Source organism: Lissotriton helveticus, chromosome 5_1 (assembly GCF_964261635.1).
Source record: "Lissotriton helveticus chromosome 5_1, aLisHel1.1, whole genome shotgun sequence".
NCBI lineage: Eukaryota > Metazoa > Chordata > Amphibia > Caudata > Salamandridae > Lissotriton > Lissotriton helveticus.
The window spans coordinates 524850329-524871998 of NC_136065.1; the positions used below are offsets into that span (position 1 = coordinate 524850329).

The 21670-nt window shown below is 45.5% G+C and overlaps 1 protein-coding gene across 1 annotated transcript in view; it reads left to right on the forward strand.

Moving 5' to 3' along the window:
- The window catches only part of IPMK (inositol polyphosphate multikinase), a 166014-nt gene that overhangs the window by 26371 nt on the left and 117973 nt on the right, over positions 1-21670 (forward strand). The window contains exon 3 of the mRNA XM_078642872.1: positions 11847-11943. Within this exon, the coding sequence (XP_078498998.1) occupies positions 11847-11943 (97 nt within the window). The remainder of the gene's footprint in view (positions 1-11846; positions 11944-21670) is intronic.

The following is a 21670-nucleotide window of genomic DNA, read 5'->3' on the forward strand; positions in this document are numbered from 1 at the left end:
TTGACCGGCCTGGTGAGTGCTATCTGGCAGGGCACTGCAGTAGCAGGTGAAGGCTCTAGGGGGCAGCATGATTGGTGGTGGTGGGTTGTGCGCGGTGAAGGCTCTAGGGGGCAGCATGCACACACCACCTAACTTAGTGGTGGTGGTGGTGTGGTGTGGTGTGCTGCCTATTGTTTCTGTGGGACCCAGGGCCGTCAATCTTGTAGCGCGCGAAAGCGCTACCAATGACGGCCCTGGCCTGCCCCCACGCTGTGCTGCTGAAACCACGCTCTCTCTTCGGTGGAGTCGGGACGGAGTGCAGGGCGATTTGCTTGCAGAGGTGGGTCGGTTTTTAACACTAATATATCGTTTTGTTGCACATGAAACAGTGCGCTGTCAGTGGGGTTCCGCTCTGGACAGCTGGGGAATGTTTGGGAACCACACGGGGTCTGGAAGCTTACCCTTCACTCGAGGGTTCATGTTATAGATATGCGGCATGTCGAATGAGGAGGTGGGGAGTCCGGGCTTCAATGGAGGGACATGGGTCTATTTACAAGCTGGTTTTCCAGCAGCCGCCTCCAGAACTAGACAGTAATGTGGACATAGCTCCTCTAATTGGAGCCACATCGGGGATGCGGCCTCCCAGCTATGTGCAGTGACTTCCATGAATCTGATACATGGGAGCGCTTCAGTACCTCGCTAGGTGTACGAAGCGCTATATACATAAATACAGAAGGACGACCCAGAAAGTGCTTTGGGTCTCGCAGGTGGCTGAAAAGCGTTATACAAATATAAATTCAGTACCTACTGGGGGTTCCTTCATAGGGGTTAAAATTATGTCTTATTTTATTTTAATTCTTTAGGCTCTTCGATTCCCCTTCATTTTAACATGCTCCGTGCACGGCGGGAGATGCAGTGCTCATGTGACGTGTCCACTCACCCCTCTCGCGCCTAGAAGGCACAGGCTTTATTTACAGCGCCGGTTCCTGCCTTGGCTACATGTGATCTTGGGCAAAGTGTGTCTGACCCCATATTTACAGCATGAATATCCCTGCCTAAACAGCATCTGCAAACCAATTGTTGAATTGTGTTTGAGGAAACCGTTCCGACTATGGCTTTTTTCCGACATGGTCTGTTTATTGCAACACCTCATTTACCCAGGTTTATTTTGGCTGTGCTATTCTTTTATCTTGACATATATCTCTAGGATCCTCTCCGCAATGGCGGCCCCGCCGTTCTTGGAGTCCCTTGTTTTTCCTCCTCAAAAAAGTGCTAATTTACGCTCTCTGTCTGTCCCGGCGTTAGATACCAGGTCTCGTCTAGGTGTGCAATGAATCAATTCAGTATGTTATTAAATTATCATGTCTTGGTGTGCAGCACGTTGTAAGTGAGCCAGGGTGACTTAGTACTGCCCGTCTGCTCTTCATTCACAGGCTCACCTTGCTAGCCGGCTTTACTCCTATGTAGTATGTGTTGCTCTTCTACTGTTTCAGTCCCTGTTTTTATCTGTTACCTCTGATAGGAATCCGCCCCTGAATTAAATGCTGTTTTCACACAAAACATTCTGATCAGAAGTTGCTCCTATGCATTTAAGAAATAAAAAAAAAAAATTATATATATATATATATTTTTTTAACAAACATTATTTATTGCTTCTTTTTTTTTTGTAGAACATAAACATGTAGAAAAGACTAAACCAAAGGGGTAATATGGAAGAATAGGCCGGGAAAGTCAAGGTAATCGCAACACCAATAGAAAGTAAGCAAAATACGTGAGTGCAAAGTGTGATAGCGCCACATTGGTACATAGGACAGTGCAGTAATTCAAACATAAGAGAGCCATCAAGCCAATGAGTCATCCCGACGAGGTAACGTTGGTGGCGGGATTGGTTATGGTCACATGTCAGTCCTCATGTCCCAGTTCTCCATCGGATGATGACAGGCCCTCCAAACTGGCTCGTCGGAGGAGTTCCTTCTCTTTCTTTAGTTTCATATTGTGTCCTATCCTCCCCGTCAGTCTCGCGTGCTTCTGTGCCCCTTCCATCTCGTATGATCCATACTGTTTGTGACTTCATCCATGAGCCCCCCCTCCCTGGTCTCGTATATTGCATCTACTCGTTGTCTCCTGTCTGGACCACTCACCTCTGAGCCACTCCTTTTCCTACAAAAAATATTTGTTTCAAGCTCAAATGCATGCAAAGTGGTACCACGCAGAGGCAGGCCATTTGCAAATGTTAACCGGTTGCCTTTCAGTTGCGGATTGCTGTGTTCTGCTATTAAATTGGTTCTATTGGAAGAAATTGTTGTACAAACCGCTGCAATGTGTGCTAAAGTGACTAGATGAAATAATTCTGAGCCTCAACGTGTTGCTTAATTTGCCTTTTCTTGGTCGCCAAATTTGTCAAGGGTTTTGCATAATTTGGTTGTATATTGCCCCATAGTAGCCCTGGTCGTTACCCTTAGTATCATCACTGTGTGCTTCTGGATCCTGTTTCAGGATCTCTTACTTCTAAGCCTTCAGTCTCTTTGCCCCCTAATGTTCAGAGTGGTGGTGCTGCACTCACTGAACTCATACGGATTCTGAAAATGTTTAATTAACAGATGTCGCAAATGAGCCAGGCCCATTCAGATGAAGTCCTAAAAGGGTGTTTTTTTCTTTCTCGGAGTTTTATATAGCTCAAACTTGACCGAAGCTATCAGCGCGATTTACAGGAGCACCAGTTGCGTCTCATTATAGACAAATTATTTTAGGCAAGGGGAGATTAAGTGATTTGCCCGGAATCACAGTAAATTTGTGGGTCGAGTGCATTGCTGTTAGGTCGAGTACAAAAGTCTACTCGCTCGACCTGCAGATCAAGTAAGATTTTTTGGATTTGTCGAGCCCTGCTTCATTAGTACCTTTTTGTTTCTCACAGAGACCTGTATGGAAGGTTCTTCTTGTGCTGCTAATGTCCTTTGAGAATGTTTCAAGATTCTGATGATTATTTGTACCTGGAGACCCCTAACCTGTAGAATAATCCCAAAGTGTATCTGGAAACTTCAAAGTTGTTAAAATGCTGATAGGGGCGCTGACTTCAATTGAGTGCCGAATGACGTCACTAAAGCTAATTAATGCCCACCCTGGTGTAACAACATCAGTTCGTTTTTTCCTGTACCTTCAATGCGAATCTGGAGCTTGTTCTCGCCTGAGAGTTGTGAGATTTTCTCACAGATGTTTTTTTTGTAGTGCAGCAGCCTGTCTCCACCAAAATATTCGGACTTCAAGCTAGGGTGGGATTTTGAGGGACAGATGTCCATTCTGATCTATTTTCTTTTGGTGTATTGGGTTGGACCGTGACTCTAGGTCTTGTGGCTCATGTCTTAGCATCTGCCATAGAGCAATCAAAGAGGAGGAGGCCAAGCTTTTCAAGACGAGGGCCTGTGATGTTAGACATAGACGCAGCTGTTCAAAGCCACACTCCATATCACCTTACTTACATTCCTCATCTAAACTACGTCCTTTGACTCATAGAGTATAATCGTACTTTCAACCAGAGATGATTGCTTTAAAGCTGGTGGCCCACCCAAGTGGCCCCACACAGATACTGCTGACCGGCCTGGCCCCCCAAGCCACCTGGCCTCTGTCCAGCACTGCCCCCGATGAACCGTCTGACACTGCCCTTATATCCCAGGACCTTCTGGCGCTGGCTCCAGTGTTTCTGTACTTGCCACCACCGGCTTCAACATACCCAGAATTCCTGGCACCAAGTTTGGATCCAGCAGCGTTCCTCAACACTATGTTTAATATCTTTATGAAGGCCATGGCTCCATCTTGCCCACCCTTGGGCCAAGCTGCGACTTATGGCCCGCCAATATTTCTGCTGCTGACTCTGGCAGCAGAACCTCCTGGTTCTGCACTTGTCTTTTCTCCTTCCTTCACTCTGGTGCAGAGATGCACCATTCCACCACTACCATCGACTCAGACCATGGCCCTGCCTCAGAATCCCCAGCGCCATCACCATGTCCGTCGTCTGCGTCTTTCCCTCCATTAAAAGGTTTGTGGCTTCAGAATATATCTAAAAGATAAGCTCCGAGGTTACTGGAAGTAGAATACCACCACCAGAGAATCCATGATACCTTTGGGTCTGATTCACATCCCCTTAATCTGTACACATATGGGGGGGATGCTTCTGGGAAGAAATAGCATTAGCTGACGAGCATCTATTCAGCCAGCATTGTGAATACTTCTCCAGAACTGGAAATGGACTTCCTCACGGGCACACAACCCTGGAAATCATGCCCTTTAATTATGTTCATCTTCCGTCTGTAGGTGTCCAAACCAACCCATCCTCAAGGAGTTAGTTAGTTAGTCCGTCCATCTATCCATCCATCCATCCATCCAATTCAGAGTTATTTAGGCTCACAAGGCCACAAAAGCACAAAAAACATGAATCAATATAAAACATGAATAGTTAAGTACATAAATATAAATACATTTGATTAAAATACAATTTATAGAGTTTCAAGGGTTATAGAAACAACAGATTTACATAAAGACTGTTAGTGAGCGAACTATAGTGAGGGATGTGGAAAAATAGCAGTAAGATCAAGTATTAGAATCCTTAACTGAGCTTAGAAAGTGTAGTATATCACGTTACTACATAAACTGGGAATGGGTTTCCAGTTACTATGCAGAGATTTGCCCTAACTTTCCACATAGCCAGTAGATAACGTGTTAGTGCACAAATTAATGGCTTTCTGAGATCATTGCTTAGTCTCCATAGGGCAACTTTGTATTCTATCGTGCCTAGGTACTGGCACAGCTGTGCTATCCATCATCACCTACTGCTCTTCGCTGTCGGGCCAGAAGGAAGCAGACTCTCATGGGACCGTCTCCGCCCTGGCTCCACTTCTTGAGGGACAAGTTCCTAGAGATAGGTCTAGGATACTTTTTTTGAATACCCTGAGAGAAGTCCTCCAAATGCTAAGGCCATTATCAAACCGGTGTTCCTTAATAGGGGCAACATTTTATTTATTTATTTATTTTTATTTAAAGCGTTTTATATAGCGCTGGCTAGACCCGGAGGTATCAGAGCGCTTTAAATGAGAATCAACAATGTAAAAGAAAAAGTTCAACAATTACACAATAAATCCCAAAAAATAGGCAATACACTTCGGAGAGGAGAGAAAGGAGAGCGAAAAGTAGTGGAGGGGAGAGGGGAGGTGAGAAAGGGAGGATAAGGGAAGAGACAGTACGGAGAGACGAAGAGAAGTCTGTCTAAAGACCGACTGGGTAGGTGAAGACCAAGGAGGGAATCCACGGCCCATCTCACCTATAACTAAACTAGGTAGCTCCATCGGGATAAGACCGAAAAGTTCAGTCTCAATACAATGAGAGAGGGGAGAAGGAGAGACATAAATAGAAGGAGGATGCGGGAGGAGACGACAGGAGGGACGAAAGGAATTTCAACAATGTGGTTTAACTGTATACCAGAAAAAGATCAACAGTTACTTGTTACATCAAACAATCAGCAATACATTAGAAGAGGTGAGAGAAAAGAAGTGCGGGGTAGGTGAGGTGAGAACGTGAGGATAAGGGAATAGACAACCGTAGAGACGAGAGGAAGTCTGTCTAAAGACCGACTGGGTAGGTGACTACCAAGGAGGGAATCCACAGTCCATCTCCCCTATAGCTAAACCAGGTAGCTCCATCGGGCATCAGACAAAGTAGTTCGGTCTCGGGTGTCATAGGAAGAGGTTTGCAAAAAAACAGGATGGGAGGGAGAAACGGCAGAAAGACGAAGGAAAGTCTGCCCAAAGACCAGCTGGGATCTCCTCTATAGCTATCCGGTAGCTCCACCGGGCTTTGGCCAAATAGCTAGGTCTAAATGGGAAACAATTAAATAACATGGAGGACAAAATAAATGGAGCGTAGAGGGGAGGGAACAGGGAAAGTGAGAAAGGGAGGATAGGGGAAGAGACAAACAAAGAGAGACAAAATGAAATCGGTCTAAAGACCGACTGGGTAGGTGACGACCAAGGAGGGAATCCACGGCCCATCTCCCCTATAGCTAAGCCAGGTAGCTTCATCGGGCATCAGACAGAATAGTTCAGTCTCAATACATTGAGAGAGGAGAGAAGTAGAGATATAAATAGAGGGAGGGAGCGGGAAGAGACAAAAGGAAGTCTGGCTAAAGACCGACTGGGTAGGTGAGGTCGAAGGAGGGAATCCCCGACCTGTCTCCCCTATAGCTAAACCAGGTAGCTCCATCGGGCATCAGACAAAATAGCTAGCTCTAAGAAGACGCGGGAAATTCACAGGTAAACAGGGTGGGGATTAGGGCAAGGACAGGTGAGGGCAGAGGTTAGTAGCGGGGAAGAGAAGAAGAGTAGAGCAGGGAGGGGTAGGGGGTAGGTAGTTCGGTAAAAGTTCCCATGAATCTGCTGCGAGGCATTCAAAAAGCAGGTCAGTTTCTTCACAGGCGCCACTATGGAGTTTTCCAAGCGGTGCCGCTGAGCGGGGTCCGGGTCCTCATACCGTAGGACACTGGCGGGGCGTCTCATCACAGTCAGGAGATTGCCAGAGGATAAAATCGCCCCCCAAATTCAAAATGGCGGCTGGCGCCACTATCACGTCCACCGCGGGCGCCATGTTAGAGTCAGGCACCGCTGAATTACAAATCCTCCCCAGGGTAAACGAAGTAGTGCTCTCGGGGTCGCAAGGGGGTCTGTCAGCAAGGGAATCCCTCTGCAGCGCCTCCCGCTGCCACCAGACATCATTTCTCTCCGACAAGCCTCCGCTCGCCTCACCAGTTTGCTCCATGCTGCCAGGAAATGGCGGCTGCTGCGTCCTCTGCCTCACGTCACAGTCACTCCCGTGATTTCCTCGCTCTGCCCAAGGCTCAACGCCGCAACCGCAGTGCGGCTCCACACCGCGGCTGAAGAGGCAGTAATCTGCTCTGGGGCAGTTCGGACCCTCGATAGAGTCACATACGGGCGCTATTTTCAAGTCAGGCATGCCAATGATAGAACCTCCATAAACGCACAGTCTATCATCTAATCTTTTAAAGTTGGGAGGGAAAGATGACCGCAGATGGAGTGCGGAGCTCTCCGGGGAACCTTGCTTGTAGAACGTTTCAGCCCCCATCTCGGTCACCGATGTTGCGGGGAGCTGGCCGCCATTTTGATGGAAGGCAGCAGGGAAGCCGTAGCGATGCTCGCGTATCGGCTCTGTATGAATTCGGGAACCTGGAACTGGTGAGGGATTAGTCTGATCCAGTCATTGTGCGGATAAAGCCTGCTGCAGAGGACCCCCCGGCAGCAGAGTTGCATAATTAGGACTCTGAAGGATATTTCGCAGATGATCAGGATCGCAGGAAGGTGGGTTTAAGCTCATTGAGATCAGGCAATCTTCCGATTGTGGGAAATATGCGTCCAGAGGGAATTTGATCGCAGTGAAGTGCCGCTTCGGATGTTAGAGAGCGGGTCCCTCACGGAGCTTCAGTTTCGAGTGACCATCATGGCCGCCTATGAGAGGCGGGCAATGTCATCACCGAGGTTACTCAGGATTTCTCATTTGCTTTTCGCCCCTCCACAATTTCATCTAACTATTTCCACAAATTCCCAGATCAGATTTTACCTTACCAGGTTTCGTTTATGCACTGTGCACATTTTGTTAGCGTTTCCTTGTTGAGGAGGATGGACGGACAAGCTTACGCCTTGCCCTTGTGATAATTCTTCTATGTAAAGCACAATGCACTTTCTATTATTTTGCACTTTATATAAGTCAGTGAGAACTAGATTTCTGCTTCCTTTATTGAGGAATGTTCGTCCATGTTCATATAGCGATGTTTTTAACTATTTGTACTCATTGGCCTCTACTGACATCAATTAAGTCCTTGGAAGGATCCTGATGTAGATGATGGATTTACCCGACCTAACTAGTCGTCGATGGTCATTTGTATTTTGTATGAAGGTTATGGTTATTTTATGATATGTACTTATACCATGTTTTTAATATGTTCTTGCCTATGTTTTAATAGTAATTTTATGTATAGGGTACACTTTTATGGTTGTAATTAACCAAATAAAGTTTTCTTACTGACTGACTGACATCAGTATCGCGGTAGCAAACTTTAGAAGGGGCTCTATTGTGACCAGAAAGCGATACGAGTGAAATTTGCATAAGATTGCCAGGGAATGATATTGTTAATTTTGCTGTCTTTTTTATAAGGGGATAATCTGTTTTGAATTTTTCTTTGCTGAAGTTTTATTTATTGTAAAAACATTTGTATACTGTGAAACATTTATGGTTCTTTGAACTGAAATAAAGTTATTCTTGACTTGAAGTATAAACAATCATGTAGAGGTTCCACAGTGTTTGGTAATATTTGCCACCAATTGCTTCTGGAGTAAAACTGACACTTTTTTTGAGGTAAATGTTAACCACAGTAATGGAGCTATGTTATAACCAAGGTACGAAGTGGGCGGGATCGGGAGGTCACGGCGTGCCCCTACTTTGTTAATTTTATGCAATCCGTTCCCCTACTTTTCTGTGTTTAGTAATGTGTCCCAGGACGGCGGAAATAGCGAAAGTCTTTAGATAAGGTTCGGCCCTTCGTGGCCGTTCGAGAATGGGCGAGGTGGACAGAGAAGGAAGATTACTCTGTCTCTCTTCCTTCTTACACAAGGAAGAAAAGGACAGTGTCCACTTCCGCTCTGCCCCTGGCAGCTGCCCAGATCTCTCTCACGTCTTCCCCTTATTGCCTCTCTTTCTGTCTTCTCAGTTGCTGAAGACCATGACTTCAAAAACAGCTCTAATCCCTCTTCCTTAATTTATTCCCCTATGAAATGGATCCCAAAAAGAAAGAAGCCATTTTGCTGCAAATATCTGTAAAGTATTGAAGACTATTCTCATAAAGAATTTACTAGTTCTTTATTTGTAGGCTGAAGATAAACTGCGGGTACCAAGGGCCCAGGAGCACGGAGACTGGTAGAGTTCAAAAAGGCACAACAGAGTTCCAAACTAGAACATGAAGGAAACGAATAGCCTTACTAATACCAATTTACATAACAATAGACCTAACAGAGATGAAATACTGACATAGCATGCCACAATGTCTTTTTCTGAAATGTTTCTATTCCAAAGTGCAGCCTCAGGGCGGAGAGAAAAGACGTTAAAAATAGGAAAAATAAATAAATAAAGCAAGTCAGAGTGGTCTCAAAGTGGGCAGATTGGTTTTATTCACACCAAAACACATTAACTTTTGTTTTGCCGTCTTTCTTTAAACAACTGGGAATATTTACAAAGACGTGAGAGAGCGCAGCGTTAGCCTTCTGGGCTTAACGCCACGCTCCTCCACTTCTGAAATGCAGGACTGCACCCAATTTACAACAATATGGTGCAGCCCTGCGCCCCCTGTGCTGGTGATAATTTCAACTGCCTTGCGCTAACGCAGTCACTATTGCACCATAGTGCAAGGGTGCGTGTGTTGTGGCGGAATGAGTATGTGCAAGAAGGCATTCCTTCCTGCACATAAACAATCTTAAATGGCGATTTGTAACTTCTATGTGTGCTGCTTTGTGCAGCACATATAGAAGTTTCAACTCATCATTTTTTAAATGACTGTTTATGAACAGGAAGGGACACCTTATTGTACATAAACAGTCATGCATGGCGGTTTGCTGTTTTTATGTGTGCTGCACAATGCAGCATACAAACAGCAAAAACAAGGAGAAATAAAGCATTTCTCCTTGTTGTGTCTTGCAAAGACCACGTTGTTCCTTCTTACATTTAACATGCTTTACTTAATCTTGCATTCCCTATGAGTGTTGGCTTTTTCCAAGATGTTATAACTTTTTTTTCAGGCAGCATATTACTAGTCTAGGGCATGATTTGAATTGAGTTGCATCTAGGTGTTTATAGCGCAGCACAATTGGGTTATAGGTGAAGGCAGTGCAAGTTTCTCTCAGTGGGGTGGTATGGTGTTTAGTGGGGGAGAGGATGCAGCACTATGGCTAGAGGAGACAAATTTGCAACTGGGGAACCAGGTTCAGCCTTCATGACCAGTCCCTCAGACTACTCTCCTGCGGGAGCACATTCCCATGCTTGAGCTTCGAAGGTGTCTTTTCACCAGCAAGTGGACCCTACCAGTGGCAAGGGTGGGTTAACCTTGAAGGCCTGTCCACCACAATCCATGCTGAAAATCACCTCCAGTCTTGTGGGCAGGCTTACGAAGCAACACACCCCAGAGTGACAGTGACTCTTCTCACTGAGGTCACAGGACACTTGAAGTCAGTCTGCCTCACCCATTGGGACCTCAATTGGCCTTGTTTCAGCAGTACTAGTGCAACTCACCAGGGACTGGCAATGCAAGATTTACACGCACACCAAACTAGGTTCGCAAACTTCACAGACTCTCTGCTCCATGTTCAAGCACTTTTAACATGTACTGCCTGCTTTCGGGCCAGTAGAATTATGCAGCATGAAAGAACAAAATTATGCCACAGTGTTGACTAAATTATGCAGCAAACAAAAAGGCTGCAGCGTGATGCGGTATATTTTCTAATACTTTATTATTTTGACATTTTTATACATACTAAAAGTTTCTGAAAATATTTTGCCTCATTAGTACCAGTGTAGCAGTCAAATGAAGCAGTGAGAAAGGTTACCGGTCAACCTTTGCAAAGGGCCCTCAACTTCGCAGCAACATAGGTCACATTTTTTAGTAACTTTTGATCAATTTGAGCTACAAACAATTTATTAGTTAAAATCATCAGATTATGCAGCAGATTATGTATTATGTGGCAAATATGGCAGATTCATAATTAGGTGGAAAACATTTGCAAACTGGGATATTTTATCATTCATGTTTGAACTGCTTGTGGAAAAAGGGAGGAGAAGTGCTGAAGACAGAAACTCCGGAGACAAATGACTTGTGCTTCCACTTTTAAGCGCATTTGGGACATTCTGTGATTGGAAGCATATCCCACGTATCGAATGTATTTTAATGTCAAAAACTCATATTAAACCTTAAATAAATGCATATCCGTTGGTTGAATTAAATAAGGTAATAAGTTGTAACTGGTTGGTGAAATACCAAACAAATACTAAAAACTGGGATGTTTTGCTCTTTCTGGCCTTACCTGACTCCGCCCACTGACCCAGCCCACGGGTTATTCCCGCCCTCTGATTCTCCACCCACAGTTCCCCTACTTTTTTTCCTCCACTTCGACCACTGGTTATAACATGTATTTCACATGCCATCTTGAATTGAAGCCACATGCACATTTTGTCATATCTGTATCCATTTTAAATGATTTCCTCTTCTGTCATTGTTGTACTAAAGGCCATGTAAAGTTGTTCCATGTGATGTCCTCAGCTCCATGTTAGTAGTTTTAAAACCAGAAATAGTGTACCTTTTCTATGCAGAGCCTGTATTTAGATAAGGACCACAGAGGGTTTCCTAGGTCTGCCCATTTCTATTATGAAGATAATCCTCCTGTTTCACATACATTACCTTCACAACAATAGTAGTTTTTTTTCCAATCCGTCATCCACTAATAAAATACATCTTCCTTAACGCTCTTCACTATAAATACTAAGGGCATGATTTATATGTCGGCAGACTGGTTACTCCATCACAATGGTGATGCATATCCCTTCCCCAAAATATAAATTCCATAGGATATAATGGGATTTATATTTCAGTGAACAGGATATCTGTCACCGTTGTGACGGAGTAGCCCGTCCATGGGATCTAAATCCAGCCCACAGTCCTATATTGACTTTTTTAATGCATGTTTTTATCTTGTAATGGTGAGGATTGTGGTAGAGTTTAAAGAACAAATGTTTTAACAATTTTAACCTAGTCTTTTTTTTCTAACCAGGTGTTTGCTGATGATTGTGGCAACAGGACCCTTCTGGAGCTGCAGAAGTATCTTCCGAAATATTATGGCATCTGGTCACCTTCATCTTCTCCAAATGGTAATTCCCCAGAAATTGCCACTCCCTGCCTTTAATATTGGTCTGCTTTGCATCAATACTTGTGGCTAGACTCAAAGATCACTTATTTTGTAGTTTCATTTGCTTTTATATAAGTCAAATAACCTGATCCCCCTAGTCCCTCTGGGTCAGAGTTGCAATTTTTCATCTGCTTTCTTTTGTAGTCTGAAGCTAAAGCCACAGAACGGAGGATGTTTGAGACTGTGGCATCAGGCTGTGCAGGCGTACAGCTTGCTTTCTAGTGCACAATTGGAGAAGGAACCAGTTATTGTTTACAGTGGTGGGCTGTTGCTCAACTATCAATTAAGAAGCATGAACTCACCAGTTCTGCAAGTATTGGGATGGCTTGACATTATGCCTTCAAAATGCTGTGAACTCATAGTCCTAGATAATTAAGTTTCTTCAAGTTATGCCTCTGCCTGTCTGCCATGCAGTCTACATACAAATGATAAGCACTGATCTGTCCCTGAGCTCTTCTGTATCACTGTGTGTACAGTTCACTCTACTCCCTTCTCTCCATTTTGTCTATTGTGACAGTGGTGGATCATGAAGATAGACAGAACACCGTGTATCACCCTGTCTCTATTCTACTGCTGTTTATCCCGTGCCCGAGATGAAGCTGTAGCTGTTGTCTGAAGAATATTGCCTAAGCCTTTTTCAAGAAAGGTTAAGATTCAAAATAGCATGCCAATTATGTTAATTCATGCAGGCCATGATTACATAGTTCCATTACTGTGGATAACATTTACCTCAATTAGTGTGGAACAAAAACAATGTGGTCACCCCACACTGTAAGAGCAATAAAGGTTGCACTTATTTATGTTCTATTATCTTTCTTGTTGTTCAATATTTGTTTTTTATTCCACTGTACAGACACCCAGTCTAAGTTGATATAGATTTACATTCATTTCTCCTAAATGGACAGCTTCTTTGCATTTCTATGCATTTCTCTTTGATGTGGCAGTGCAGTACACGTTACCCTCTGGTCTGTTAGCTAATACCATCTCAAACATGCATTAGGCTCTGCAGGATCAGACCACATGGTTATGGCAAATCTGGATCCAGTGGAAGATAAGCTTCTAATGCTATACAACATCATACTTCAAGTTGAATAAGGGGAGTGTATTTTTAAGCTGGTTAGTGCCACCATGAATTGTACCTTTTTAAATCTGGGTCTAGACCAGATCTAGCCGCATATTCCTTACCTTGGATTTATCCCTAGACGGGATCCTGAAACCTTTCTAAAGCAGTACCTCTGCGCATCGGTAAAGGGCGCTGAGCTACGCTAACGACAAAATCAACAGAGTCCATTATAAGCCCCCTCTGACTTGCTGATATCAGTTTCTTCCTATCTGCACTTCCTCTCAGATCCCGAGAGCGTTACCTCTGGCCTTTTTCGCCTATCTCGTCATTTTGACTAAAGTGTGATTTTTGTATTTTTTTTCTGCATCCTCTGGGTCCTGTGGACTACGATGTCGAGCCCCACACCCTCATCCTATCTACATGTGATGTCTGGGCGCGCACCCTGGCTCTAAACGGTGCGGCTCATGTCTTCAACTTCAGTCATTGGCGTTGCAGGAGTGCGGGCATAACACTGTTAGGGTGGTGGTCGGGGTCCTCTTCTTCTGAGGCCCCCTCAAGGGCCAGCTCCCGAAGTCCTTTGTCCTCGTTGTCTTCTAGTAAGTCGCCACAGGCAATTTGCACCGCGGCTTTCCTCGACCTTACCGCATACACGCGGTGGCCCTGACTAGCCTCCTACTCCTCCAAATTTGACTTTGGAGTTCGACGGAGCAAGAGTCTGTCCTGCGCCTTCCGGTGTTTCCTGGTACCGAGGCAACTCTGGCTTAGATGAGGGAATACAATTTCTCCCTGCATTCCATTTTTGGTTCCTACCCTCCTACTTGTGCGCTTCCCTGCCCCAAGGAGGTTGGTGAGACCTTGACATACTGGTGGGACCTCCCTCTTTGTCAGTGGAGCCCTCCGAATCTATGATCAACAACTATCGGCTCTGGTGCTCAGCCCTTCGGGATTCCCACGGGCGATGCCTGGTTGTATCCTCTGGTGCCACCTTCTGCGTCAACAGCGCCAATAACCTCTACTTTGTCTCCCCTCCCCGACGCCGAGGTAGTCTCTTCGACGTCGGGAACGATGTCCGTGCAACAGTTCATTCCGGGCTACCTTCCTTCGCTGTCGAAGGAGCCACCTGCTTTTTTCCCTGCTGAATACAGGTGTTATGATGATGTCAGTGATATCATAACTGACATCCTTCAGCTTTCTCTGGAGTTTCATTGGGTGTCTGATCTTGGGGAAGCTAGTGGCCTTGGTTCTTCCCCATCCTCTGACCTGTTTTCTCCTACTAGCCTTGCTTAGGAGCTAGCTCGGCTTTTGCTGAGCTGTGGCAGCGAGTTGCTGTGGTTCTGGGCCTGCAGCTCCCAACTGTGGAGGTGGCCATTGATCCCCTACATGGGGTGCTTAATCAGGGCCAGATAAGAACTGAACCTGTGCTCCCCTTCAGTGAAGCCATCTTTGATATTCTGTTGGGTGCTTCGGCTAAACCTGTTTCAAAGGCTTCCGTGGACCGGCCTATAGCGCATAGGCACCATCCTACCCCTGGAGACCTGCTCTGCCTTTTGCCATAAGCCTAATCCGCCAGTCTAGATGCTTCTGGTTGCCTTCTCTTTTCTGCCACCAGCTTCGCTTTGTGGTCCCTTAATAAAGCTTGTGTTTTGGAATGTTCTCTCATGTGTTGTGGGATTCAGTCTCGTGCCTTCTCCCCTCCATCCTTGTTGACTCTTGGGACACTCTTACTCAACTGGTTCAGGATTGTCATCAGGGGGCTAAATTGCTGATTCGTGTGGCATGACACCACAGATTTAGTCGGTCGAGCCACGGCTCTTTTGGTAGCTATTTTCTGAGGCTGTTCAGTCCGCCTTGGTGGACATGCCTTTCGTTGGTCAATATCTGTTAGGCTCTCAAGCTGACTTCGCCATATACTGTTTTCGGGTTAGTTGGAGTGGAGCAAAACCTTTATACCCGATTGCTATACCGTTCTCTTTTTTTCCCCCCTTACTCAGTCTGGCTGAGGGTGGCCTCGTTCCTTTCTTACTGTGTGAGTCTTCATAGGGCCTGCCAATAGACTTCTTCTTTTCACTCGTCACCTACGGGTGGCTTCTGGTGTGGTGCTCGGGCCCTGGATGGTATCTTCTTTTCTTGCTTTCTTACCCTGTTGATGACGGGTTGTGGTCCCTGGTTGTTTGAGACTAGACTTATTTTCTGGCCCTGTTTGATTTATACGCCAGTAACTGCACGGTGTTCTCTTGCTTTCTACCCAAGTTCTGATTGGGATGTTTTCATGGTATTGTGCAGATGAACTGTTGCCTTGTTCCCTGTTCTTCAGGGTACTTTTTTGGTGTACCTTAGATGTATTTCTCCATATGTTTCTGACACAATAGTACCCCTTATATGAGCTCCACATGCTGTGCTTGGTCCACTTGTGCCCATCAGAAGATGGTGCAGGGGGTTCTTATGCCCCCTCCCGCATTTGTTGAGTGTTTCTCCACTCTAGCCGGATTGTTCTTTCCTTCTACTCTATCTGGTGCTCGTATTTCGTAGAAAACACAAGGAAAGGGGCATGGTTCTTGGCCTAAGGTGCATTGCCTGGTCCTGACCTAGGTGGTGTCCCTTTTTTCTCTCTTCCGGCGGTAGTAATTCTTGTGGTTGTTCTCGCTATACATGGTCAAGATGGGCGCCTGCCCTCTCTCCTTTTTAGGTCGAGCCTAGGCATGCGCTGTCTGAAAGACATGCTGTATTGCCTCTTTGAGCTTCAATCCGCCCATCGATTCCATTTGTTCTTTGTTGTGCCGTTAAGAATACTGGCTTTTGATTTGTGCATTGGTTGTAATTGTCCCGCCTTTGGGTGCTTGGTTCCCTCCCATAGGATTTTACTCTTTGTTCCTTTTGGTTGTTCATTGCTTGACTTTTCCTTCTCAACAGAAATTCAACATACCACTGTGTTTTGAGTGGCTACGTGTGTGCCTTTATCTTGTCTTTGAATTTGTTCCGAGACATCTGATCCTCCTTTCCTCCTCGCCTTTGAATTGGTTCCCTTACACCAGATCCTCATTTCCTCCTCAGTTGTATCGGGAAAAGACCATCAGTTGTGCTTCAATTGGAGATGTTGTTATTCTATTGCCCTTGGGGTCCTTGAGCGCGTTATAGAGGTTCACAAAATAAAAATCTGACTGCAGCCTGACTGCTATGTGTTTATTACGTTCTTGCTTCTGGGATTATGTTTTGTGTCTCTTCAGTGGACACAAAGCAGACACAGGCATGATGCGCATATACCAGCAGACGCCACCTTCACTAGGTTGCCTGGGTACCAATGCCAGCAGACACTGCCTACATCCGGCGGCTGTTGGCTCAGAGGCCCCAGTAGATGCCACTTACATCCGGCAGCCGACAGACACTGCACACACCCGGTAGCCCAGCAGAGAGACTGGCAGACACACCCCAGGAGCCACCACACACACACCCCGTGACCCCTTCTCCAATACTCCATTGTCAGCTTCGTTGCAAAGCACATTGTAAATGCAGATTTCATTCTGGGGTGAATACTGTGTGTTAGTGAGTAACGATGCATTACTACAAAGTGCCAGTCTGTGGCCTGATTTGTGACTGACACTTCCCAATCTAAGTCAGCCTTTCATAGCTAAGCTTGACATATAACTGAAACTTCTACGGCTCTGCAGGCCTTTCGCAGCCAAGCCTAGCATGGGAGTGATTGTTCCTTATGTTTTGGTCATTCATAGGACAGGCATGCGACTGACGCATCCAGAGCCCAGCTAGCCTTTCATAGCCAAGCTTGACCTGTTCGTGGCTCTTCCAGGCTCTGGGTGTCTTCAACAATAAAGCGAAGCGTAATGTGTCCAGCTCTTCCTAATCTATTGAGCTTTGATTGATGAGTTAGGCATGTGACTGACACTTCCCCAGCTCAGCCAGCCTTTCATAGCCAAGCCAGGTTTGCGACTAACTGTTCCGTATGTATTGCCTGTTGGTTGGTTCATCAGGCATGTGACTAACACTCCCCCAGCTTAGCCAACCTTTCATAGCCAAGTCTGACAAGCCACTTACTCTTCCAAACTCTTCCTACCACTCGCAGTCACGACAAGCCGCACATGTGGCTGATTCTTCCTGATCTGTTCCCATTTGCTGGTGACACTGGTCTGTTTCCAAGCTCTTTCGGCTTTCCATAACATCATCAGCCCTGTAAGCCTTGAATAGCCAAACCTAATGAGACTGGCTCTATCCCCGCTCTGTGAGCATGGCATGTGAGAGACTTAATCAGCTCTACAAGTCCTGCACGGCGAACCTAACCCGTGACTGATTGTTTACTGGCTTAGTTTGTCTCTCTCACCCGAACCGGATTTGTGGCATTTGATGGACCCGTGGCAATGTCTGATACAGCAATATGTAGACTGACTCTTCCCCAGCTCTAACAGACTTTCGCAGCTCAACCTGACCTGCCATATTGGTCTCTCAGCTGGCCAGCGTCATGTGACTAACTGTCGCGTATAATATAACATCATTTACGTCATATTGTATTTATACCAGGTTAAATGCTGCATGGCTAAACCGTTATAAGGTCTAAAGGGTGAGACCTATGTTCTCTTAAGCTCCTTGCAGACATACCTTGTCCGTGTGTTGCCATGGGTGTACTACTCGGCTGGCCCTTTCTCTTATTTGCCTCTGCATGGCCTGTTTTTATCTGCCTCTACCTTGCGTGATGCTGTTGTTGCTTTTCACTTTTGGATTGGCGACATTTTCATGACACCTCCGATACCAACCTCAACATTTCGTTACTAGCCTGCCTGTTCTTCAGACATGCCTTCTACTCCTTTTTGAAAATGTATGCTTTTTTCACTTCTGTTTCTTCGGGTTCCTTGACCATCCTCTCTGCGGAGGTCGGTGTTCCCTTGGGATTTCTTCCGGGGAGTTTCCTTCACTTATTGCAAGCACGGATACAGCCCTTCCCCTGCCCCCTTAGGGGGGTTGTTTCCCTTGTACTACTGAGCATACCAAATACGATGTTGGAAGGCGTCAAGATCCTTACTTGCGATGTTACCTGGCTTGTTGACCAGACACGGATTGTTCCATTTAAACAAGAACTTATTTTGCCCTGGCCTCCACGCTAGTTGGGCTGTAGGCATTGCATCTCTACTTTTCTCTTCGTGCTTTAACCTGGTTCTTTGGTTGGACCTTCCCTTGCGGCGTGGATCTCCCCATGCTATGTTCTCTGTCTTTGGTCCACTGCTTCAGCCGTGTCCCTTATCTGTCTGCTATTCTTTTGAGATGGGGACTAGCTATATGATTAGGCCTCCCCTGTGTTGACCTCGTTCACCCCAACCCCTTTTCCAGTCTTCCATTGTAGTCCTTATTTCTTTATTGTAGCTGAGTTGTTTCTCCTCTGCTGTTTTCATTACAATTGCATCTCGCCTGCCTAATCGAAACTGTTCAGTCGACAGTGTTGTTTTTCCTATCTGCTCATCTTATCTGGTTGATCCTCCCCGTGTTATACGGGGCAAATGTAGCTGGTTGCTAGCTCGCCGTTGTCCCATCTTTGGCCCATGACCGATTTTGTGACTGTTTATATGTACCCTTCGTAGGCAGATTTTCTTATACAGTGCAATTTCTGTATGTTTCTGTTTCTGTATATACACATCTATTAATACCTTATTTTATTAGGTATCTCTATAGAAAGCCCTGCTCTCCTGCCTCTCTTCTGGGCTGTGTGCTTTTGCGGTTACTCTTGCGCTTTTGCTTATGTGTTGGAGGGACCTATGCATGTATGTTGCTTTGCATTCGCTACCTCCTTCAGGATTCTGCGTTGTATGATGCTAGAGAGCTTCCTTCCCACTCAAAGGTGTATTCCCTGACGTCACGTATTCTATGGCGACTTTTGTTTTCTTGCTTGCAATGCCTTTCTTACTCTATTGATTGCTCTTCCTTGCTCACTTCTTTGGCTTGGAGCTACTCAGTTGATTTAGCTATTGTCCTTGGCCTCCGCCCTGTTCTGTTGGGCCGGTTGACATTACGGAGTGCATTGTAGTTAGTATGTTTATGTGGAGTCCTCTTTCAAACTCGTTTTATTCTTCTGCTATGGTGTCTTTTCTCATGTTCTTGCACAGTTGCGGATTCAATTACATACGAGGTTTTCCACATGTTTCTGGTGGGATGTCTTTCTCACCTTGCTTCCTGGCAGCTGGTCTCTTTTTTTTCCATACAGAAACAGCCTAGTCTGGTATCTTTCTCGGAAGCAGTTTGCACACTCTCCTCAGGGAGGGTATTGCTTTGGAATCTCATTCCAAGGTAAGAAGTCTGTGGCTAGATGTCTCAATTAAATGAATATTTATCTAGTAGAGACAAGATCTAGCCACAGATTCCTTACAGACCCACCCATCCTCACCGCTCTGAAAACTGATTCTCATTTTCTTCCAGATCCTTCTATACAATCTCGTTCCTTTCTGATAACAATACAATTATTTATATTAACATTTTTCAAAAAGAAGATTCTTTTTGAGCACACCGTTTCCATAGCCGTTTCTATACTTTGCTCTTAGTTTTAGCGTGAACAGTCTCTGAAGAAAATTACGTCAGTGCGCTGGGGGAAGAAATATATGGATTCAGTTGATGTCGCATCCGGTGGACGACATCAATACTGAGTCTCTTGGCGCCATCTACCGATGCATAGAGGTACTGCTGTAGGAACGTTTCCGCATCCAGTCTGGAGCCTGGAGACAATTTCAAAGTTAAGGAATCTGCGGATAGATCTTGTCTCTACCAGATAAGGCTTTACAGAAGGTAAGTAGTCTATTCATCTGTTGCCCAAGCTAATTTAAACAACAACAAATTCATTCACTGAAAGGTCTTTGAATCATCTAGTGGTTTATTTGGGTTATTCTCCCACCCCATTTACCCATTGCTTAAAGAAAGTGTCCTTAATGCTTTGGATCTGGCTGTAGGAGTATTTCAATCTCACTGGTAGCGATTGGCTATTAGTTGTCCTAGTCTACTTGCAGAAAGATTGTTTTTCTTCGCAGTGAATAGAGGTGGAAGAGAAACATCCATGCACTGTAATGGAGGCACATTTGCCTTCCTAAGTGTTTCCACTCTTCTGGTAGGATGTCTGAAAGTGATTTGGCACCTAAATGTGATAAAACAGTCCTCCTTAGTTTGCACCAAGGGTGGTTTTACATCTAAGTGTATTTTTTTTCAAAAGGTGTCCAACAAGTATACTAATGTTGCACAAAAGGTTCTCCTGCACATCATTACGCTATCAATTGTGAGGGCATACTGATGCACACCTTCTACATCTAATGTGGTATCTTACTACTAACCTTTCTCCCTGTACTGAATGGCTGCTCTGCCACACTGAATCTGATCTCAAGATGATTAGCCTACATGTGTTTTTTACATTGTCAAATTTTGCTTCAGGGAACCAATGGGCAGGCAGTGTCACTAAGCCACAACTGTTCTATCCCTGGTCTGCTGTGTCCCATCGTATTTGGATCAGCGCACTTTAGGTCACTGCAGCTTGGTTCGGCACCTCATTCATCGTGGACGACATTAAATGCGTTCCTCTTTCAGAAGTCACCATGCTGGGGAATTCAACATATGAAAAGATTCACAGGAGTGCCGTCACTGCAGCCTTGATGAATGTTCTGATAAGAGGTGCTGCCTCTGGATACTTTGTTAAATGATCCACCACAATCAAGTGGTACCTCTATCTAATGCTGAGGGGGGGGGGTTGTTGGGACTGGAATGTTCACTCCATGGTATATTGGCATTTCCCTACCCTGTGTGCCCGACTGCAAGTATATTTTGTGTCCAGACTTTTATTTTGCCCTGCTGTCAAACTAATCTAAGCATGTGCGCAGAGACCTATACATTTCTTTAACTGTGTGAAATCCTAGACCTGCTCTGTAACTTGGAGGAGAGCACCAAGCATAGCCTCATCAAGGGCAGAGGACTGCTGCCCCTCTCCGAGCTCCAATGCATTAAGTGAGGGTTGCAGCATACAGTATTTTTGAGAGATCAGTAGTGTCGCCAGATATTTTAATAGCTGCCAGTGTGAGTGAGCCCTATCAGTCCCACTTGTATATTTTGGTGTTGTGTATGTCCTGAGCCTTGTGTGTTCATCCTGTTTATATGTTACAGACCTGTTAAAATAAGTTAAGTACGTCCTCCTGTTCATGTTTGTGATTCCAACTTGTTGAGGTCATATATAGAGAATCAATCAATGAATCAATCAGGACACTTGTAAAGCGCACTACATACCCGTGAGGGTCTCAAGGCGCTGGGGGGGGGCTGCTGCTACTGATCGAAGAGCCAGGTCTTGAGTAGTCTTCTGAAGGCCAGTAGGTCTTGGGTCTGCCGTAGGTTGGTGGGGAGGGTGTTCGAGGTCTTGGCGGCGAGGTGGGAGAAGGATCTGCCTCCGGCTGTTGTTCTTCGGATGCGGGGGACAGCGGCAAGGGCGAGGTCGGCAGAGCGAAGCTTGCGGGTGGGGGTGTAGAAGCTGAGTTGTCTGTTGAGGTACGCTGGGCCGGTGTCGTGGAGGGCTTTGTGTGCGTGGATGAGGAGCTTGAAGGTTATCCTCTTGTTGGCGGGGAGCAAGTGTAGGTCTCTCAGGTGGGGAGTGATGTGACTGTGGCGG